General features: G+C 42.2%; 1 protein-coding gene across 2 annotated transcripts in view; it reads right to left on the bottom strand.

Annotated features, from left to right (window-relative positions):
• The window catches only part of GHR (growth hormone receptor), a 277,838-nt gene that overhangs the window by 77,834 nt on the left and 179,709 nt on the right, over positions 1-20,295 (bottom strand). For both annotated transcript variants that reach the window (XM_068535292.1, XM_068535291.1), the window contains one exon: positions 6,778-6,843. In XM_068535292.1, coding sequence (XP_068391393.1) covers positions 6,778-6,843 — 66 coding nt within the window. The remainder of the gene's footprint in view (positions 1-6,777; positions 6,844-20,295) is intronic.

Below are 20,295 nucleotides of genomic sequence, written 5' to 3'. Positions count from 1 at the left end.
CTAAGATACCATTCCTGCACGGACACACTTCCCTTATATTGTGTTTCTTTTACATGTATTGTCAGCTTGTGCTTATTTTAGCTGTATTGTCAGGTAATAAGCCCTTAAGGTTGAAAATATCTGATGAAAAAGAATGATTAAAGCTGAGAGGGTCATTCGGCTCTTACAGAGGCAGGAGGGGGGCTACTATTCCCTTGGCAGCTGAAGTGCCCACAGGATAGCGCAGTGATGACACAGAAACATCCTGGGACACACCCCAAGACTAGACCATGACACTGGTCCCATGACCTGAAGCTAAGGTTCTGTGGAAGGCTTTTGGGAAAGACTGCAAGTATATTAGTAATGGACGAGAGAAATGTCTCCTCCTGCATATTTTAATCTCTCTCTTTTCATAAATGACTACCGGAGGACATAACGGTAGTCTATGGTAGCCAAAGAATACTTAAGATACTGGGGGGAAAACTTGGCTTCTATTTTTTGAATTTTTTTCGTGTGCGTGCAAAATCCACTGACTGTTTGTTAAACACTCGGCATTTGCCAGGTCCTTACCAGGTACTGTAAGATACAAGGATGTAAAAGATATAGCCCTTATCCTTAGGGATAGTACAGTCTATTAGAGGGAATAGAAAGCACATAAGAGTCTCCATTAGGTTGAAACAAATGACATAATGATATGACGGTCCAAAATAGAGTTGAATATGGGAAATTTCATACAGTTCAATTCTAATTCTTGTTGGAATATAAATAAGAGCCACAAGAGAATACAATACACATCATGGGACCAGGTACTATCCTAACTACTTTAAATGTATCAACACTTGTAATTCTCACCACAATTTTATGAGGTAGGTACTATTAGCATCTTTATTTTAGAAGTAAAACAAAACAAAACAGAACTAAGGTACAGAGAGGTCATGAAACTTAGGTAAGATCATGCAGGAAGTAAGTAATAGAACTGGGACTTGAAACAAAGCTGTCTTGCTGCAGAAGCTGAGTTCTTCAAGTACTGTGCTATATACTAACTCTCCTAGAGAGGGAGAAAGAAAGGGCTTCAGAGATTCTAAGATGGAAGTGTGCATTCTCTTGGGGGAACTGGGAAAAGCTTTGTGGATAAGGCAATATTTGAACTATGCCTTAAAGACAAAATCCTTGAAGGATTGTTCCCACCTGGGAGGTAAGAAGAGGGAATTTCTGACAAAGGGGTCATTATGAATGGCTATAATGAAGCAGGAATTCAGGGGACACAAACATGGGTGTACATAGTACGTAAGCGAGATGAGGCTGGAAGGGTACATAGGATCCATGTTGTGGGCCTTCTTAAATGCCAGAGAGATGAGTTTATTCATAATTTAGGAAAGAGTGGGGAGCTACTGAAGATGATGGGGCAGAAGAATCACTGGATCAAAGGTAGGCAAGAAGAATCAATGTGGAAGCAGAGGGTAGGATGGCTGGGGATAGGGAAAAAATAGGAGGTAGGGAAGAAAAATTAGGAGGCTAGGACAGGAGTCCAGCTAAGAATGTACAGTAAGGACCCCAACAAGCAAAATGACAGTTACTATATTAAATTTTTGTCTCCTATAAGTGTCTTTATTGAAGAGTAACTCACCATTGTAAAGGAAGTCGTTGCTGAACTTATAAAAATTTAAGCAATTCATTTCTGTGCCCATCTAATATGATAATCTTTTGGGATTCTTTCAAAACTGCATTCTGACCTCAGTCATGGATGTTTATGTTCAGGATGCCTGTTTTCATAAAATCTTGGACTAATTTGTGCTCCAGATGCCAGTCAGTGAAACTTCAGTATTTTTCTCCAGTTGGGTATTCATTTTATTTTGAGGTGGAGATGCCATTGATCACACAATTTACACTTTCATAGTAATACGTGACAAATTCAGTGAAAAGGTATGGCTTTAAAAAAATGACAGGAAAAATCCCCCTCAGAATGATGTGCAATCTTTTAATAATTTCTCTGTGTTTAATAAGTCTTAAGTATTTGGCCCATACGATCATCAAATCCTCTGCCAAAAACCAACTCTGAGAGCGAAATGAAATTACTGGAAAAACAACACAAAGCACATGGGACCACAGCAGCCTAACTCAGGAGTCTGCCTTCTTCAGGAGCACTAACAATGTTTTGCTTTTCTCTAGAAGATTCTAACCATCCTAATCACTCTCTCCCACAACTAAAAGCAGCTTTCTTTGCAATAAGTTTGCACCATTACTTCTTTAAAGTATACAAAGATGCCTACCTCTTTAAACTGTAAACTCCGTCAATATCCTTCTTATCCTATATGTGGGTTTTTGCTCATATTTATGCCTCTGCATAGGTGAAGTATGCTGCTACCCATGTGTATGGGCTAAAAAGTCCTCATGGGACTTTTAAAAATAGCTCTTTGTTTCCAGAAAATATTTCTCAAGCCTGTACTCTGCAGAAGGTATGTTAGTATGTGCCCATTACCACACAAACACCTATTCACATGGATTAGGCCCACGCAAAAAGCACGCAGAAAGCAAAGCCCCGAGGGCTTAGAAGCTGGGACAGATACTTTTTGGTGAGCAAGAGAAGGAAGAGATGAGCTCAATGGGCAATTCTTTAAGTGGCGCATGGCGTGGGTTAATTTTAGCTGGTCCGGTTTGACCGCGTGCTTTTTTTCCAGAGTTACTGATGCTTGGCAATGCTATGTATAGACTGTGTTAACTAAAGATAAATGATGTGCTGTAGTCATGGGTCCCTGAGTTGTTTCAGGGCAGAATATGTCAGCTTGTCAATGCTGCTTAGCAATATAATTAAATTTATGATTTGCACCTAAATTCAGTGGAACTGGGGGCTGTTGGTAAGGCTGTCCACATAGCTAGGGTGCGCCTACATGACCAGCTCACTCTAGGAAACTCCATCACGAGCAGACTTTGGCCTTCCTGGTACCAAGGTGCTTGGCAGGCACACAGGTAGTGGCTCCAGACCTGGAGACACAGGGTGTCTGGTGTGACTGAGCAGTGAGAGGACGAAGAGGCCTACACCTGGGCTCTCCAGACCCCGTCAGTGCACTCGGCTCATCTGCTGTTGCCCTAGTGTATCCTTTGCCTGTAAGGAAGCTATCCCCTGAGCATAAACCATTTGATTCCTATGAGTCCTTTTAGCAACACTGAAGGTGATTAATGGGCAATCAACATAGGTGGCGAGATCTGTTCCCCCATGAATGCCCCCCCCACCCCCCGCCCCTGAGAGCCAAGAGGCTCCATGATAACAAGGGGGGCTGGTGGGAATTGTCAAGCGTGCCGAAGGGTGGGTAGCCAGGGAGCTATTAAGGATACTTCCATTTAGTTAATTTATTTGCAATATCATTTATTACTTACAATGTTCAAGGTACCATTTGAGGTACTGTGAGTTATACAACTCTGAATAAGACACAGCTGTTCATAATCCAGATAGGGAGATAAGAGAAATATGCAAATAACTACACTCCAAAGCAGCGTGTAATATATCCCCTCAGAGTGATAGGAAATTGTGTGACCTCTCTCAAAGACACACACAGAGGAAGGAGGAACTGCTTCAGGCCAAGGGTCAAAGTGTTTTGGCTGAACCTTAGAGTATGGGCAGGATTTATATTTCCAGAATGCTGGGTGAGGCGGAAGGATGATAGTTCTGGAAGATGGGACGGCACGAGCAAAGTCCCAGAGGAGGGAAAGCATAGTGTTCCTGGGGAGTAGTGGGTAGTCTAGACCTACAAGCTGGGGTCAGATGACAGATGGTGGATTTGAGTGTCTTGGGATAGGATTGCAGTTTAAAATTTAGGTAGTGGGGAAGGTACTAAAGATAGTTAGGGTTATTTAGAGCAAAGGGATATGTTGGATTCTGAAAATTGTTACTGGCAGAGGAAGATGGATACAAGGAAGGAGAGACGGGGTAGGGTGTGGAAGGAGAGAGGAGTGAGACAGCTACTAAAGGGTTATTGTGATAGCCCAAGTGTAAAGTAAAGGTGGCCTGTAGAAGGGTGGTGGCCTTTATTTACGTTTGGACAGTTCTGTCTAGGATTCACTCTGGGAGGGTTTATTTATTTTTCTTCCACAGGTTTTGCTTTGAATCTGAGAATTCAGAAAAGTGCACATAGGAAATGCATACATTACAATTGTGAATTGACAGATCTTGAACACTGGCTTTTTGTGTAAAACTATCTCCTTAGGGGGAATATGACCTCCCTGAGGTCAGGACAATATCTTACACATTTCTTTCTTCCTCAAGGTGTAGAGCTAGCTAGTGCTGGGTGCATGGCAGGGAGTTAAACATTTGTGATACAGTGACTGTGTCCACAGTGACACAGTGAGGCTACGGGAGCACTAGGGTCTGTTGCATCTCAGTGAGAGGCCTGGATGATAAAGGTGGCCATGTGTCCTAGTGAGTGCACTGCGGAAGGTGCCCTGTGATAAGGACATATCCGTTGACATGGGGTACTTTATCCAATCAGTCCTGAGACAGAGGGCATGTAACTTCAAATTAGGAGAAGCTGGAAGGATAGGATTCTTCCTTGTGTGGGGAGCTCAGTGTCTGTGTGACGTGCCACAGATGAAGGGTAATAGCTATTATTCTTGTTTATCACAAGGACAGAAAATCAACAAATGCCAAATGACTGGCAGCAATTTCTTCAACACATCTGCCATACTCAGAGGTTGTATTTCAACAAGGTCCAAAGCTTAAGCTCCTCAGACCCCATGACTTGACAAAGAAAATGGCTTGGGGAAATCTTACCACCACTTTGGGGGCAAGTGAAGGGCAGTGTATTGTGGTTGTGTGTTGGGGAGGGTTCCAGTGTGGGATGGAGCATGCACCGTTAGTAAACCATTCTTAACTGATTCCTTCTTATTTCCTTACAGAAAGCAGCAATAAGTCACATCATCTGCTGAGTGAAGGCTTTGGAATATACTGGCGGGGATAACCCAAACATAAGCAACAGCCAGTCTTTCTACAACCCCTCACATTAATTAGGGAGCTGATTAACATGTCAGATGCTTCTAAAACAGGAGGGTTGTAGAGTTCACGGTCTGGCACAACTGATGAATTGATGACGTTTGTTAAAAACAGCACCAACCCTCCCTTTCAGTCACCTCCAAGAAAAATGATGTTTACATCGCCTATTAGAAAAGGACTCTGCAATTTAGTCACAAAACCCCAATTATAGTTTCATGATGCCGTTATGATCCCTGAAACAGCAATGGCTTAAACAGTCAGGTACACTAATTTCCCTTTTATTTTGTAATGTGGACTCGAGCATATACTTCAATTGAGGAAAAGAAAATCCATCCTTAGAATTTAATTGAAGGTGCCTACTATGTGATCACGGTTTTTTTTAGGTCACGTGAGGGATTTAGAAGAAGCAGAGAACGTAGGCTTTGCCTTAATTAATTACAACGTAATTAATTTGCGCAGCACACACAACTCATTGAGTCCTGCACATGGTATGAACACATGCATGAAGATGTTGTGAGGTAAATGCTGTCACGGAGCAGTGGACAGAATTTCAGAGCCCAAGGCGATTTCGTTGAAGCGACAAATTTGACTATCTGGTGATGTGATCACTAGGTAAAGAAATATCTCAAAATAATAATGACAATACAATACAGGACTTATAAAACAAAAACGCAGATTCCTAAACTCAATAAACTAATTGTTGGCCCACAATAAGTTATTTTATGTCTTTTTTTCTTTGCATTAATTTGGCCTTACTTAACCTCTAAGAATAAGCTTATTAGAAAAATAAAGAAGCAGTCCTTTTTTCCAAAGAGGAGATGCAGATGGCTAACAGGCACATGAAACATTGCTCAACACTGATAATCATCAGGCAAATACAAATCAAAACCACAGTGAGATATCACCTCACACCTGGCAGAATAGCTAACATCAAAAAGAACACAAATAACAAATGTTGGCGAGGATGTTGAGAAAAGGGAATCCTCGTACACTGTTGGTGAGAATGTAAATTGGTGCAGCCACTGTGGAAAACAGTATGGAGATTTCCCAAAAAACTAGAAATAGGACTACCATATGACCCAGCAATTCCACTCCTGGGTATATGTCCGCAAAAAACAAAAACACTAATTTGAAAAGATATACTCACCCCAATGTTCAGAGCAGCATTATTTACAATTGCCAAGGTATGGAAGCAACCTACGTGTCCATCAACAGATGAATGGATAGAGAAGATGTGTTATATGTACAATGGGATACTACTCAGCCGTAAAAAGAATGAAATTTTGCCATTTGCAGCAACATGGATGGACTTGGAGGATATTACGCTAAGTGAAATAAGTCAGACAGAGAAAGACAAATACTGTATGATATCACTTATATGTGGAATCTAAAAAAATAAACAAACTAATGAATAAAACAGAAAAGAAGCAGACTCACAGATATAGAGAATAAACTAGTGGTTACCAGTGGGGAGGGGGAAGGAGGGAGGGGCAATACAGGGGTAGAGGAAAGAAAGGGTTATTATGGGATTATATGAAATCATTTGCATGAAACTTTTGAAAATTGTAAAGAACTTTGAAATTTAAAGAATCTTTCGTTCAATTAAAAAAAAAAAGGGAAAAAAAAGAAGCAGCCTTGCAGAAAAGTTGAAAAAGAAATTCTGAAAAAAAAATTTGTTAGTTTGCCCATGCAATTTCAGTCAGTCATTCATCCAGTTACCATATCCCAAATAAAATAGGGAAAGGACAGTAGCTTGAATTACAGTAAAACCTGGACAATATTGTTGAAGGCAGAAAAGGGAGTGAAATTCTTACTTGTCTCTAGGCCTGGATGAACTCTCTGCAGACTCTGAGATGCTCTGACAAGGATAGCTGGTGTGGCTGGAATAGAAAGAGAAGAAAACCATTAGTTATCCCTATAAAAAGTGGTCTGATGTGACTTTGTTACAATCTCATTTTCAAATGTCAAAATGTGACGAGGCCCAACCTCACAACAATTCTCTCCTTTTTCTTTCTTTCTTTTTCAAACTAAAATTGCACCTACCCTCTAAAAAGAACTCCTAAATGTTCAGAGCAAATGGAAACCTTCTGGTCTTAGTTGCCTCTGGTCTCATGCCTGGACACAGGAAGGATGAAAAATTGCCTTCCTACAACATTTGAGTCCAAACTTAAGTCTTGCTTGTGAAAACAAGGAGGAACATAAATTCTTTTCAAAAAGAGTATTAAAAACAGTTCAGTCAAAAGCGTTTATTCTTAGAAATGAACATGTGAGCAACCCTGGGAGTAGGGAAGGAATGAGGGGAAGTGAGAAGTTGGACAAGAGGGGGACAGAACTTTAGGACACGAGATGGCAATGAGTCATCTATTATAAAAGCAGTTTTAATTTTATTGATACTAGTATTAGGTTGCATTAAAAACAGGAAAAATGGGGGCTTCCCTGGTGGCGCAGTGGTTGAGAATCTGCCTGCCAATGCAGGGAACACGGGTTCGAGCCCTGGTCTGGGAAGATCCCACATGCCGCGGAGCAACTAGGCCCGTGAGCCACAACTACTGAGCCTGCGCGTCTGGAGCCTGTGCTCCGCAACAAGAGAGGCCGCGATAGTGAGAGGCCCGCGCACCGCGATGAAGAGTGGCCCCCGCTCGCCGCAACTGGAGAAAGTCCTCGCACAGAAACGAAGACTCAACACAGCAAAAAAAAACCCAAAAAACCAAAAAAACAGGAAAAATGGAAAATGATCATTGTAGTTATCATTGAACTGTTGAAATGGGTTGAACTGCAAACACCTCAGCTACAAAAGTATTGTAACTGTTATCTGGGCTTGGTGGAGAAGGGGGTGTCTCCAAGATTCTTCCCATCCCATCAGGCTATCCGTGGGTTATTAGAGAGGCAGTTTGGTCCAGGCCCACGACAAACACAGAGCATTACCTCAAAGCAGCGAAGCTGCTAATGCTTTTGTCCCTCGATAGAAACCCACAGTAACAGCGCTAAGAGATCTTTCTTTGATATGAAAAAAGGAAGAGGAAGAAAATGAAGATGCATGCGCAGTGAGCTGGCCCACACCCATCTCCCTGAATTTCAGGCAGGGTGAATCCTGTCCATCTGTCGTGATCCACTTTTCAATGTGCTTTTTTACTAACTCCTCCCACCTGGCTCACCACTAGGGAGCAGCTGTCGGGTCTGAAGTTCAGAATATAGAACCTAACAGAGGAAGTTAAGATCCTTGCACTAAATGCTGCAGAATTCTAACGCTTGAAAGTTTTTGCAGCCTGGGCACATCAGTGAGAGTTTTCTTCCAAGTGAAGTTAGGTTTGGGGAGGGGCTTTGGTGAATTAATATTTTAAATTCTGTGTGACTATTAGCTCTGGAAGGGTTTCTTTTCAGTCTCTCTCTAAATTTTAACATTAACTTCATCTGTAGAAGCTCATTCACTCCCAAATACAATAAAGAATTATGACAGAAAGCAAATGGAATACACGTTTCCCTAGAGTAGATAATGTACTACACATTGATTTTAACGTGACCAGAAAGGAAAACTGCATTTTATGAAAATCCCCTCAAGTCTACTCACTGTCTTGATATCCTTAGTCTTTATTATTACCATTGTCTAGACCCCAATCCCTGCCTTTAATTCCTTACTACAAGTCAGAGAACACTTTATTACCCCTTGCCCTAAATTGGGCACCAGAACGTTATTTTTGGTCAAGGTTTGGCAAGTTTGTATAACTTCCAACTGTGAATGACCTATTTCACTGACAACTATATATGCCTTGAGAAAGTTCTGATAGCTCAAAAAGAGAGGAAGATTAAGTCAATCATGGGATGACACGCAATCATATGTGTTATTTTTGTCAAAATTATCCAGCAAGTTTGTCTCAATTTTCAGCTTGAAAGTGAATAAACAGACACCAGTTTCCAGGCTCAGATCAGCAGGAAAGTTGACGAATTTCTCCAGAATGATGACTGATATGGAATGTGGGCATCAGTTATGAGGCCCCAAGGAGCCCACAGAGCCAAACCACAGGCCCGGAAATGCTTGGGGAGCACTGGCCACCCCTGACTCTTCCCAAACCAGGATTTTGCTTTCTTTGCAGACAGACGTCTGGTGCTTTCCTCCTTATGGTGTGTTTGGTAACATTTTCATGAAGCAGAAAGTCTTACTCAGCTAACACCCTCCACAGTATGTGATGAATCAAGGCATAAAAGGAACAAATGGCATTCTTGGGGAAGAACCACAGATTTGTGCCAGTGCCGAGAGGGTGCTGATTACAAATCGAGCACAATGAGAACAACTGTGCCATCTTAGCAATGGAGACGTCCCCCTCAGTTGTCAATTTTAGTGTCCAAGCTGTCCTCACTGTCTAGAAGTGCCGAGTGATGGAGGAAAACAAATGAAGGGTGACAATAAGCAGAGAATCACAGCTCCAGTATATCCAATAGGAGCTTTTAAATGCTGGCATTATGAAATGAATTAGCTACAGCCCCTGGCCTTGGTGAGCCCACTATTTCTGGGCAGGGATCTATAAATGAAGGAGTGGTCAGCATTGGAGGAGCAACGTGGTAGCCCTTAACGAGTCTGGACAAGCTTCCTGGGGAAGATGACCCCTTGGACAGGCGCTGAATTTGGGATAAATAAGAAATGAAAAGGAAAGGAAAGGGCAGTTGGAGCCAAGGCAAGCCCTGCATAAAGACAGGGATAAGACACAACCTAGGCATGTAAAGAGCCATGATCTGTAGGCAGTGGGTGGGGCAGAGCTGACCTAGGATGTGTGAAGAGGTCAAGGGCATATTGGGAATGGTCTTTCCAAAGAACTTAATTGTGGGACTTCCTTGGTGGTCCAGAGGTTAAGAATCCACGTTTCCACTGCAGGGGGCACGGGTTTGATCCCTGGTTGTGGAACTAAGATCCTGCATGCTGCATGGTGCAGCCAAACATAAATAAATAAAGAAAGAACTTAATTGTTGTCCTGCAAACACTGGAGAACTAGTACTTTGCAGTGCCTTGAGGCGGAGCTTCTCATGGTGGACCTGCCTAAGAATGAACTGCGATCTATCCTCTCCTACTTATGTCCAGCCTTGTGCTCAGCTTCCCAACTATGGCACACAACTGGACCTCAGTTTCTGTCTGTAAAATGGGGACAGTTGCAGTATCTACACATGTGAGGTTTAAGTCAATTAATACATGCACTATATTAAATATGCAATATAATAAGTGCTTGGTAAATGTTAGATATTCTTATTGTTATTATTATTGTCACTGTTATTATTGCTACCACTACCCTGAAAGTAAGAGCCCATCTTTTCCAACAAAGAATTTGACAATGTTTTTACACTAGACTTTGTGAGCTTAGGGCTTTGCACACATGAGGACAGGATGCTGCCCTAAGCCCAGCAGGACCCACTCTATTCAGGTCCCCCTGCACAGGCTGGATGCAGGCAGTGGGACTTTGGGGAAGTAGAGTCAGTGGCATCGGGGATGGTAATCTGCCTGGGACTAAATGCCGTCAATTCCAGTTCTTGTAAGTTGGTGAATTCCCTATTATATCAGTAAGAAAGCTAATATGGGAGAATCAATGTTCTGGTGAGTGCTGTAACTTACCAGTTGTGCAGCAATGGCATTAGAACCAGCCACGAATAGACAGTGCAAACACAAGTAGGTAAACCAAGATACTGCACATGGCAACAATTTTACATGACAGGAGATAACGTAAAGGGCCTCACAGGGCATCTGCCATAAAATAAGCATTGGTTAATGTCAGCTATTGTTATCATTATTAGCTTACGGTTACTATAATGATAATGATGATGTAACTATCATGAAATCTCTATTTCAAGACTTCCTCTGATTGCAGTAATCATTTTACAGTATATACATGTATCAAATCATTGTGTTGTACACAAACTTGCACAGTATTTTATGTTAATTTTATCTCAATAAAGCTGGAAAAAAAGACTTCCACTGAGAGGTTTTGCTTTCTCCCTCAGGCAGGTAAGCTGTCCTCCACCCAACAGCCCTAGAAACCATTCTTACACCCTTTGCTGTAACTGCTTATTTTCCTGTGCCCTATGACACACAGCAAGTTTCTTGAGATGGGTATTGCTTTTATCTTTGTAACCTCTGTTAGGAGCACAGGGCATGGCACCTAGTAGAAAAATAAAGCTTGCTAAAGAAATGAGGTAGATGAATTACAAACGCTTTAAACTTTGGCTTTCGAACTAAAAGGGGATCAAAGAAAAATTGTTTATTCTCAGTAAATTGTCTTTCCTTGTAAATCTCAAGTTTGCTTGACTACTTTTCCTGCCTTTTTGAAGTGTATTTATCCTTGTGCATATTCCAAAAATCTTCCCTGCTCGGATTTCAACCTCAAAGCTCTTTCCAGACCCACTTTTGTCTTTCTGTCTTTTTTCTCTATCAAACTATGATCACCATCACAGAAGAGTATTCAATTTAAAGTCCATATCTCCTCCAGATATGCAGCCTGCATGCAATAAGGCTGAAGTTCAAGCTCACTGTCTGGTCATATTGATGCCATGCCCCAGACCGTCCTGCTGCCTCTGAAGGGGCTGGCTGAGGGCAAAGTCAAAAAATGTGTGTGAGGTGTTTACACCTCACATTTATTGTGCCCTTAAAATGTGCCAGGCACACACTTCAGGACATTTTATGATTTTTTCCATTTTATCCTCACAACAACCCTCTGAAGTGGATATTATTAGTTACATTGTATGAATGAGGGATCTGAGGCTCAAAGAAATAACTTGCCTAAGGCCACCCAGCAATTATATGGCAGAGGCCAAACTGGAACTGGAGCCAGATCCTGACTCCACCCCACTCTACTGTTTCCCAAACTTGTCTGACCATCAAGATCTACTGTGGCATTCATTCATTCATTCATTTACTGAAGTATAGTTGATTTAACTGTGGCATTTGTTAAACATACAGATTCCAAGGCCCTGTGCCAGCTCTACAGAATCTGAATCTCTAGGGTCCTGGTCAGTCTGTATGTTGGCAAGGTCCTGAGAATCTGTATGCTTACCCTGCACACTCCATCCCCCAGCCAGGTGATTCTTATGACATGACATGTTTGGAAAACTGTTCACTGGCCACTACTGTCTTGCTCTGATCAGTCACTGTGTCCTCTGTGGGGTTCCCCTCCTAGGGGTCCCCCACTAAGTGTCCACAGCTGGTGTTCATGACTTGCACAGCCTGATTTATTTGAATGCTGCAAACATTCTAGCAAGTTACACTGATGGGGCCAGGTTGTTGAGGGTCTGGGCGGAAGTACCCTTCAGGGGTCAGTTCACGAGGAACCAGGTAGGACTTGCAACACCCTGGCAGCCAGGCCTCTTCCTTTTGCTCTGTCATCGAGTGATATCTACACAGCAGGTCCTGGGGCTGCAGAGGTCATTGGTCATGGCTACCCCCTGGCACACCAAGTCCTGGGCCTGAGTGCAGTGACAGTTCTAAGCTGGAATTTCATTTCTTTTGTGGCTCACTGGCTAAATTGAATTTCCATCCATAGTTTCTCCTGAAATAAAATGTATTATCTCCTACACATTATGGCTCTTGGCAGCTCTAAAGAAGACTGTGTAATCTGAACAGGAAATCTCTGAATCTTTCAGACAGCATTACCTCCCCAGATCTCCACTAGGGAATGTGTTTCTTCTATACTTGAACAGTAAATCATAGAGCACATTACATAAGATAATTTAAACAAACAAAAAAAGGAGCTGTGAAATGATGCTGGTGGTTTCAAACACCTTTTAATGCTAAAAAAGCTGCTTCACAAACAATCTACAACAATTTTGGAGGAGAAACTGGTTTCATGAAATGAAGCACATGCTGAACTAAATCTGCAGCAGCCATATTTTGCTGTAAATGTTTTTAGAGAGTAGCTGGGCCTTGAGGTAAGAAGAATCAATGTGCAATGAGAAATCATAAAGACCTTCTTTTCCCGCAGGTCTATCTCCGGCTTAGTGGACAAATGTGGAAGTTTCCTAACAACTTGAAGCTTCACATATTCCTTTCCTGTCTGGCAGTGCTCTCCTTGGTGAGTTAAAAAAAAAAAAAATCCTCCTGACACAAGTTTATGCACATACCGAGGACATCTGCTTGCAATTAAAGACAGAAACTAGGGCCTGACTTTTCAAACGTAGCTCTCTGAGTGATAAGGCCAGTTAGGGGTGCAGTGACTTAAGGAGAACACATTGGGGGGTGCTTTAAAAAAAAAGAAAAAAAAAAAGTACGAAAAGGATCAGTTAATATGCATGCTGGGTCTCAGCTGGCTTGCATCTTCCTTCGGCAAAGCTTCCCAGCAATTCCTCTGGCTTTCCCTTCCAACTGCTACAAGAACAGTGAAACACCCTGCCCAGCTAGCGGCCCTTAAAGCTGCTTCTCATTATGGAGAACAGCAAGGGTGTCAACACCAGGCAACGGGCGGAAAGCCATCCCTCTGTGCCATGTGATAGCAGGAGCCCAGGGGAATCACAGCCCTGCTAAGAGAAGCAAACAGAATCCAGGTTGGCACTGGACCATTATCAGTCCTAGGTGGCTAGGCAGAGGCATAGAACTGGGACCGGAAGGACAGACAGAGTATTAAAAGGTCAGACTGAGGTGTAGGGAGAAGGGCAGAGGTGTCTCTTCCTCTATAATGTTGTCTTAGATGTTTTTAATACCTGTGAATCCACTCGTTAAAGCAATAGAGTCAGGCGTTTTAATAAAGCCCAAAGCTCAGATGGTGACTCACAGATGATGTGCCGGAGCTGGCACCTCTTCCCAGCTCTGTGTTCAGTGACATCATGTCATTAACTTGAAATCAGCCATAGTGGGAACACTTACATCATAAAATTTGGTGAACGCTCCAAATCAAGGCTTTCTGCCATCCAAGTCTGTGAAAATTCCATTCATCTTTCAAGATGAGTGTGTCTTGTCCTCCATGATGCAGTTTTTAATTTTCTCCCAGATGGGCTCCATCTCTCCATCCTTTGTGCTTTCACACAATAGCTGGACCATGGCATTTCTTATTCCCTGCCTGGTATCTCAGTTATCTGACCTGCCCAATGAATGATAAACTGGACGTTTGAAGGCAAGGACCCTGTCTCCTTCTTCTGACCCACCACATCATTAGCACAGCTCCTTCAATATAGTGAGTGCTCAATATACATGTGTGAAATTCCTGAACATCTCACTGGGAAGTCTTTCGAGAAACGCTGTGAGGCACCATGACTTTACTTATATCACTTTGAATTTAGCAGACATTTCGTGGTCTCTGGAGTCTCAATTGGCACAAAAGAAGATTCTAAAGCACATCATTAGATGACAAGTGTCCTCCTGGGACCGTGAATGCTCAAACTTGAGGCAAAGTCAGTGCATTTCAACTCATTTTCATGGTATTGAGCCACTTAATAGCACTCAGTGAGGGGAAGAACTAATGAACATAGGATCGTTTAACTTCCTCACCTGCCTTCCTGTCACCTGGATAGATGCATTTGCTTGGTTTTGGCTGCAGCAGAGAGCCAGTGTTTTGATACCGAGGTGTGTAGTCCGTGCCCATTTACTAGGCTGAAGCTGGTAGTAGGGACTTTTAAGTCCTGGGGATCAGCTGATGTGGCAAATTCATGGATCTCCTTGTTGAGACCAGGCAGCGTTTCAGAAGCACAGCACGGTAAAGGTGTCCTAGGCAGGCATATACTTTGTCAGAGGTTTAAAGTTGTGTTTTCCCCTCTCTGGGCAAAGGCACCTTTTATAAACAGGTTGGTCTGAGCTGCCACTCTGCCTCTCGTTCCCAAGCTCCACTTATCAATTTCCATGGAACATTTCTTGAACAAAATCCTATTTCCTTGGGAAGTAGGTATTTGAGAGGTACTGAGAGGTCAGAACTGCAGTGTGTGAGGTGCCAGGTGCTGTCCTCGACGCTGGGGATACAACGGTGAGGAGTGTGGAGGGAGGTCTGCCTTTCTGGGCGTGCAGTCTGCTGTGTGCAGAGGGAGACAGATAAGCCAATGCATGATGCCAGGTAGCAGGGAGGGCACCGAGATGTGGGGAGAGGAGCTATCAGAGACTTGGAAGCAGCATGAAAGAGTGTAGGCCCTAAGGTGGGACTGGGGGCTAGAAAGGAGGTCGGTGTGGGAGGCGCAAGGGGAGAGAAGAAGGAACAGAGGGAGGGAGGGGCGAGAAGAAGCATTTGAAGTCACGGCGTGCCAGGGGCCAGATCTTGCACTGTCTTGCAGGCCGGGGTAAGGACGTGTGGACTGCTCACTATGTCACCATGTCAGGTTCCATGAAAGGGACCCCAGTGAGGTGGAGCTACTATTGCTGTCACACCTGTCTCATTATGTGTGTCCTTCCCACTTGAATCCTTCACTGTAATAGTTGGGAACTGGGAGGTGTTGGCATTGGGTCCCGAGGCTCTTTGGTGTATGGCTTTAATTCACTAATTACACTTATCCCACTGTACTTGGTCTGGGTTACAGACACAAGCCAGAGGGCCATTTGTTTGTTCAAGACATATTTATCAAGCACCTATTATACGTAAGGCACTATACTAGGCATTGGGATATGGTGGTGAACAGACTACCATAGAGCCCAAGGTTCATTTCTCTCTATTCCCCTAAATGGATCCTTAGCCCCTGACCAATAAATCTGTTTGCCATCTGGCACATTCCTGATTCTAGGTCTTTGCTCACCTTATATCATTCTCCTTGTTTTCTCCAGAATGGGGAGAAGATCAGAGGTAATTCCCATCTATGGAGTGGGGATAATCATTCAGAAAATGAAACTGATCTATATAAAGTACTTCACAGAATGTCTGGCACAATAAAAAAAAGAATTAAATAATACCATGTGCAGCTACATGGATGCACCTAGAGGTTATCATACTAAGTGAAGTAAGTCGGAAAGAGTAAGACGAACACCATATGATATCACTTGTATGTGGAATCTAAAATATGACACAAATGAGCATGTCTACGAAACAGAAACAGACTCACAGACATAGAGAACAGACTTGTGGTTGCCAAGGGGGTGGGGTGCGGTGGGGAGGGAAAGATTGGGAGTTTGGGATTGGCGGACGTAAACTAGTATATATAGCAGGGGTCCCCCAACCCGCGGGCTGTGGACCGCTACCTGTCCGTGGCCTGTTAGGAACCGGGTCGCACAGCAGGAGGTGAGCGGCAGGCCAGCGAGTGAAGCTTCATCTGCCGCCCCCCATCGCTCGCATCACTGCCTGAACCATCCCCCCCAACACCCCCGCCCCGGTCTGTGGACAAAGTGTCTTCCATGAAACCGGTCCCTGGTACCAAAAGGGTTGGGGACCTCTGATATGTAGGATGGATAAACAACAAGGTCCTACTGTATAGCACAGGGAACTATATTCAGTATCCTCTGATAAACCATAATGGAAAAGAATATGGAAAAGAATATATATATATATATATATATATATATATATATATAACTGTGCCACTTTGCTGTACAGCAGAAATTAACATAACATTGTAAATCAACTATATTTTAATAAAATTAAAAAAAAATTTTTTAAAGTAAAAAAAAAAAATCTCCGGCACATAGTGTTTATGAGGACAGTACAGTTAACTGAGAGCAGTTAACGGCATTTATATATGCCTCTCATCAGACAGTTATGTCCTATGCTGATTCTTACAATATTTAGTTTGTGTTTATATATTTGCCCCCTAAGTTAGATTACAAGTCCCTTGAAAGTAGGAATCACATTTTATCCTTTCCAACCCTGCACATATTAGGCCCTCCATTAATATCTGTAGTATGATGGCTAGCTGGCCTTTTGATTGGTATCTATGAGATTACAGGTTTTTTTGGTTAACAAAGATTCTTAGTGGAAGGTCATGTACACTTTATAGATATATTTGTCACAATTTTATATGGTAAAAGAAACATAAAAGTTTGACACATCTTCTCTCAGATACTTGACTCAAAATTTTTAGATTCATTTTCTGAAGCCCAGTTTTGGAAAGAAATTATTGAAACTCTGTAGCTAACATGCAACCAGCTCCAAAAATTATTTTGCAGCAGAAAATAGAAGATCTACCAAAAAGTGAATGGAGATGGATAAGGTGACAATCCACTATAGACACGTACCTTGGCAGAAAGTTACCTGAAGCTTACTTTTTTGAACTTTGTCCTTTTTGTTGTGCCTTCTGTAGTTTTGGCTCCAGTGAGAAGCAACCCTTATGGGCACTGAACCTTAACCCTAGATCTAACTTCAGAATTTCCAAAATGGACAGTTAAAATTAGAGTCAAAAGAGTCCATCAAATCACATAACAACAATTTAAAGCAGAAAATTATACTGGGTGTGAAAAAAAAATTTATGACATTTTTCTGGAAGGAATATGTTTCAACTGAAAAGGAGATCCATTTCATTGTATCTTACAGGGCAGGCAAAGTCTTATAGTCTAAAATATAAATGTTGATTCCTTGCTGGAATTATGTTTAGTGCGATGACAATATGACATAAAGAAAAAAAATCAAAAGCCTTATTGATCATCCATATGTGGCCACTGCTCTGGCCATATATGGAAAGGGCTGGAAAGGATACAATGTGGTTCCTACTTTGAAGGGACTTGTAACCTAATCGAGGGGGCAAATATATAAACACAAACTAAATAGTGCAAGAATCAGCATAGGACATAACTGTCCGATGAGTGGCATATATAAATGCTGTTAACTGCTCTCAGTTAACTGTACTGTACTCATAAACACTCTGTGCCAGAGATTTTTTTTTTTACTTTAAAACAATTTTTTTTAAATTTTATTATAGTTGATTTACAATGTTGTGTTAATTTCTGCCTTGCACAGTGTGCCTCTGTGTCAGCCTGAAGGGGTGCCCTGCCCATAGGCTTTCTGGCGGGACAGGGACACTGTATGTCTTTAAGTGTTCCCTGATTGAAGGTGGGAAAAGCAGCAGTGAGCCAAGTTCTGAACAGAGTTTTTACTGTGCTGAGGCCAGGAGGTGAGGGGGAGGGAGAGGGACAGGACTCCCACACAACTTCTGCCCTGCTCTACTTTCTGGTAGATATAAGTTAAAAAGGTTGAGAAAGACACCTTTGAGTAGATGGGACAAAGGAGGATCTGGGACTCTGTACAGTTCAAGTTTAGGAAATCTGTAGCAAATGCAAATATACATATGTATATATATAACATGTATGTAATATATATAATTTATATTATTTAATTTATATTTAATTTACATTTTATTTATACATATATTTAATGAACTTCTAAGCAGCAGCTAGTGAAACTGAAGAGCACACAAAATGATATGTATGACCATACAGATCCTACCTCAGTCTTGTCTGCTATTAGCCCCCTGCTCTAAATTGGAAAAAGGTGAATGGCCTAGTTTCTTTTCAGTGGAAGGAGCATGTAGGGAAAAGGGATCTAGAGAAGCCAGAAATGGTTGGGCCACCAATGTTATTTCAAATGAAAACTACAACAGGACATTTCTCTTTCTAAAGAATAACTTCAAAAAACAATTTAAAAAACTTATCTGGAAAGTACACTCATTTTTGAGTCATTAGGAGTTGTGCTCCCAAGAAGCATCTTTCCTGTTCCCAGATCTTTGAAGCCCTGCCTGAATGATTGACTCCACTTCCTATTTTCTTCTCTTTTGAATCCTCTTCAGCTGACCCTGTGTTTCTGACCCTTCCCCTCCACTAAACCTGTTCTTGTCAAATTCAATGGTCTCTTCTCTTTCCTTATATGACTCAACTTTTCAGATGCATTTGACTCAGCAGACCACTGTCTTTTAAAGATACGCTCTTTGCCTAGCTTCCATGATGCCAAATTTGCCTGGTTTCCCTTTTACCTCGCTGGCTGTTCTTTCTTGCTCACCTTTGCTGGCTTCTCTTCCTCTGCTTTACCCCTAAATATTGTAGTTTCACAGACTCTTCACTTCCCTAGCTTTTCTGCCCCCATCTCCCCCGAAAGGGGAATCTCATCAAGTCTCATGGCTTTAAACATCACTATATGCTGATGGCTCCAAATTTCCATCTTTAGCCTGAACCTCTCCATTGAACTCCAGGCTCGACTCAGCCTCTTTGGCCTCTTCACTAGATATCCAATAGGAATCTCAATCCTAACACACAACTCTCAAGCAATCCCTGATGAACCCGCTCCTTGTCAACTCCTCACTACCTCTGTAAATTATTTCACCATCCACGCTGGTACTTAATCCAAAACCCTATAGGCCATCTTCATTTCTTCAGTCTCCCTAACTCCTATTCCCTTATTTAACCCACCGAAAAATTATGTCAGGTCCATCTCAATTCACTTTTCTCCTTCTCCTTTGCTATTATTATAGCCCAAGTTCCCAACACCTCTTGCCTAGACTATCAAATAACTTCCTAATTGGTCTTCTCACTTCCACTTTTGGCCCCCTTCAATTAACTATTGAAACATTAAACAGGGTGACCTTTTAGAAGCGTAAATCAGATCATGATACTTCACTAAAATTCTCCATGGTTTCCCATGTAATCAGACTACAGCCCAAACTCCTTATAATGGCCACCAAGATCTCTTGTGTAGTAAACATGGCTGGTTGTCTACCCAGGCTGTCTTCCTCCTTCCTTCTCAACAGAAACTTGATTTTGTTCAGGTAACCACTCCTCCCCAAGCAGCTCATGTGCCTCAAGGGAAGCCAACCCAACCCCAGCTCCAAGAGTAGGTATAATTGGACGGAGGGTTATTCCCATCCTCTTCTGAAGTTCAAGAAAGAGGATGTGACCCAAAGGGAATCTTACTGGGGGGGATTCTAGAAAATTTAAGGGAAAAAATTTACAGAATGCCACAGTCTCCTTGCTTTACCTACTTCACCCCAAACCTGAACATGCAGCTGATACAACTGAGAGGGCAAAGACATCTTTTTTTTTTTTTTTTTGAATTTCACCAACTTGGTCAATTTTAATTTTATTTATTTTTTTACACAGCAGGTTCTTATTAGTCATCCATTTTACACACATCAGTGTATACATGTCAATCCCAATCTCCCAATTCATCACACCACCACCCCAGGCAAAGACATCTTTTGGAAGATGAATTTGAAGCCACTGGATTTAGCCGATCCACAGCCTGCACCAACTCTGTTTTTCTAATTATATGAATTACTTTTCTTATTACTTAAGTCAATTTGCATTATGCTTCCTGTCCTTTGCTCCTGATCCTGGCTAGTATATTCCAAGAGTGGCCCCTGCTTCCCTTTCTTCCTCTTTGTGCCAACGTCTTCTTACCGTTATGCCCCAGCCCTGAAACTTGCTGATCTTATTCAGACTCAACTCCTGCTATTCTTAGTACCCACGTGATTTT

The sequence above is a fragment of the Eschrichtius robustus genome, chromosome 2, assembly GCF_028021215.1.
Source record: "Eschrichtius robustus isolate mEscRob2 chromosome 2, mEscRob2.pri, whole genome shotgun sequence".
Lineage (NCBI taxonomy): Eukaryota > Metazoa > Chordata > Mammalia > Artiodactyla > Eschrichtiidae > Eschrichtius > Eschrichtius robustus.
Note: the sequence above shows the minus strand (reverse complement) of the source record. Positions and strands in the feature narration are given on the sequence as shown.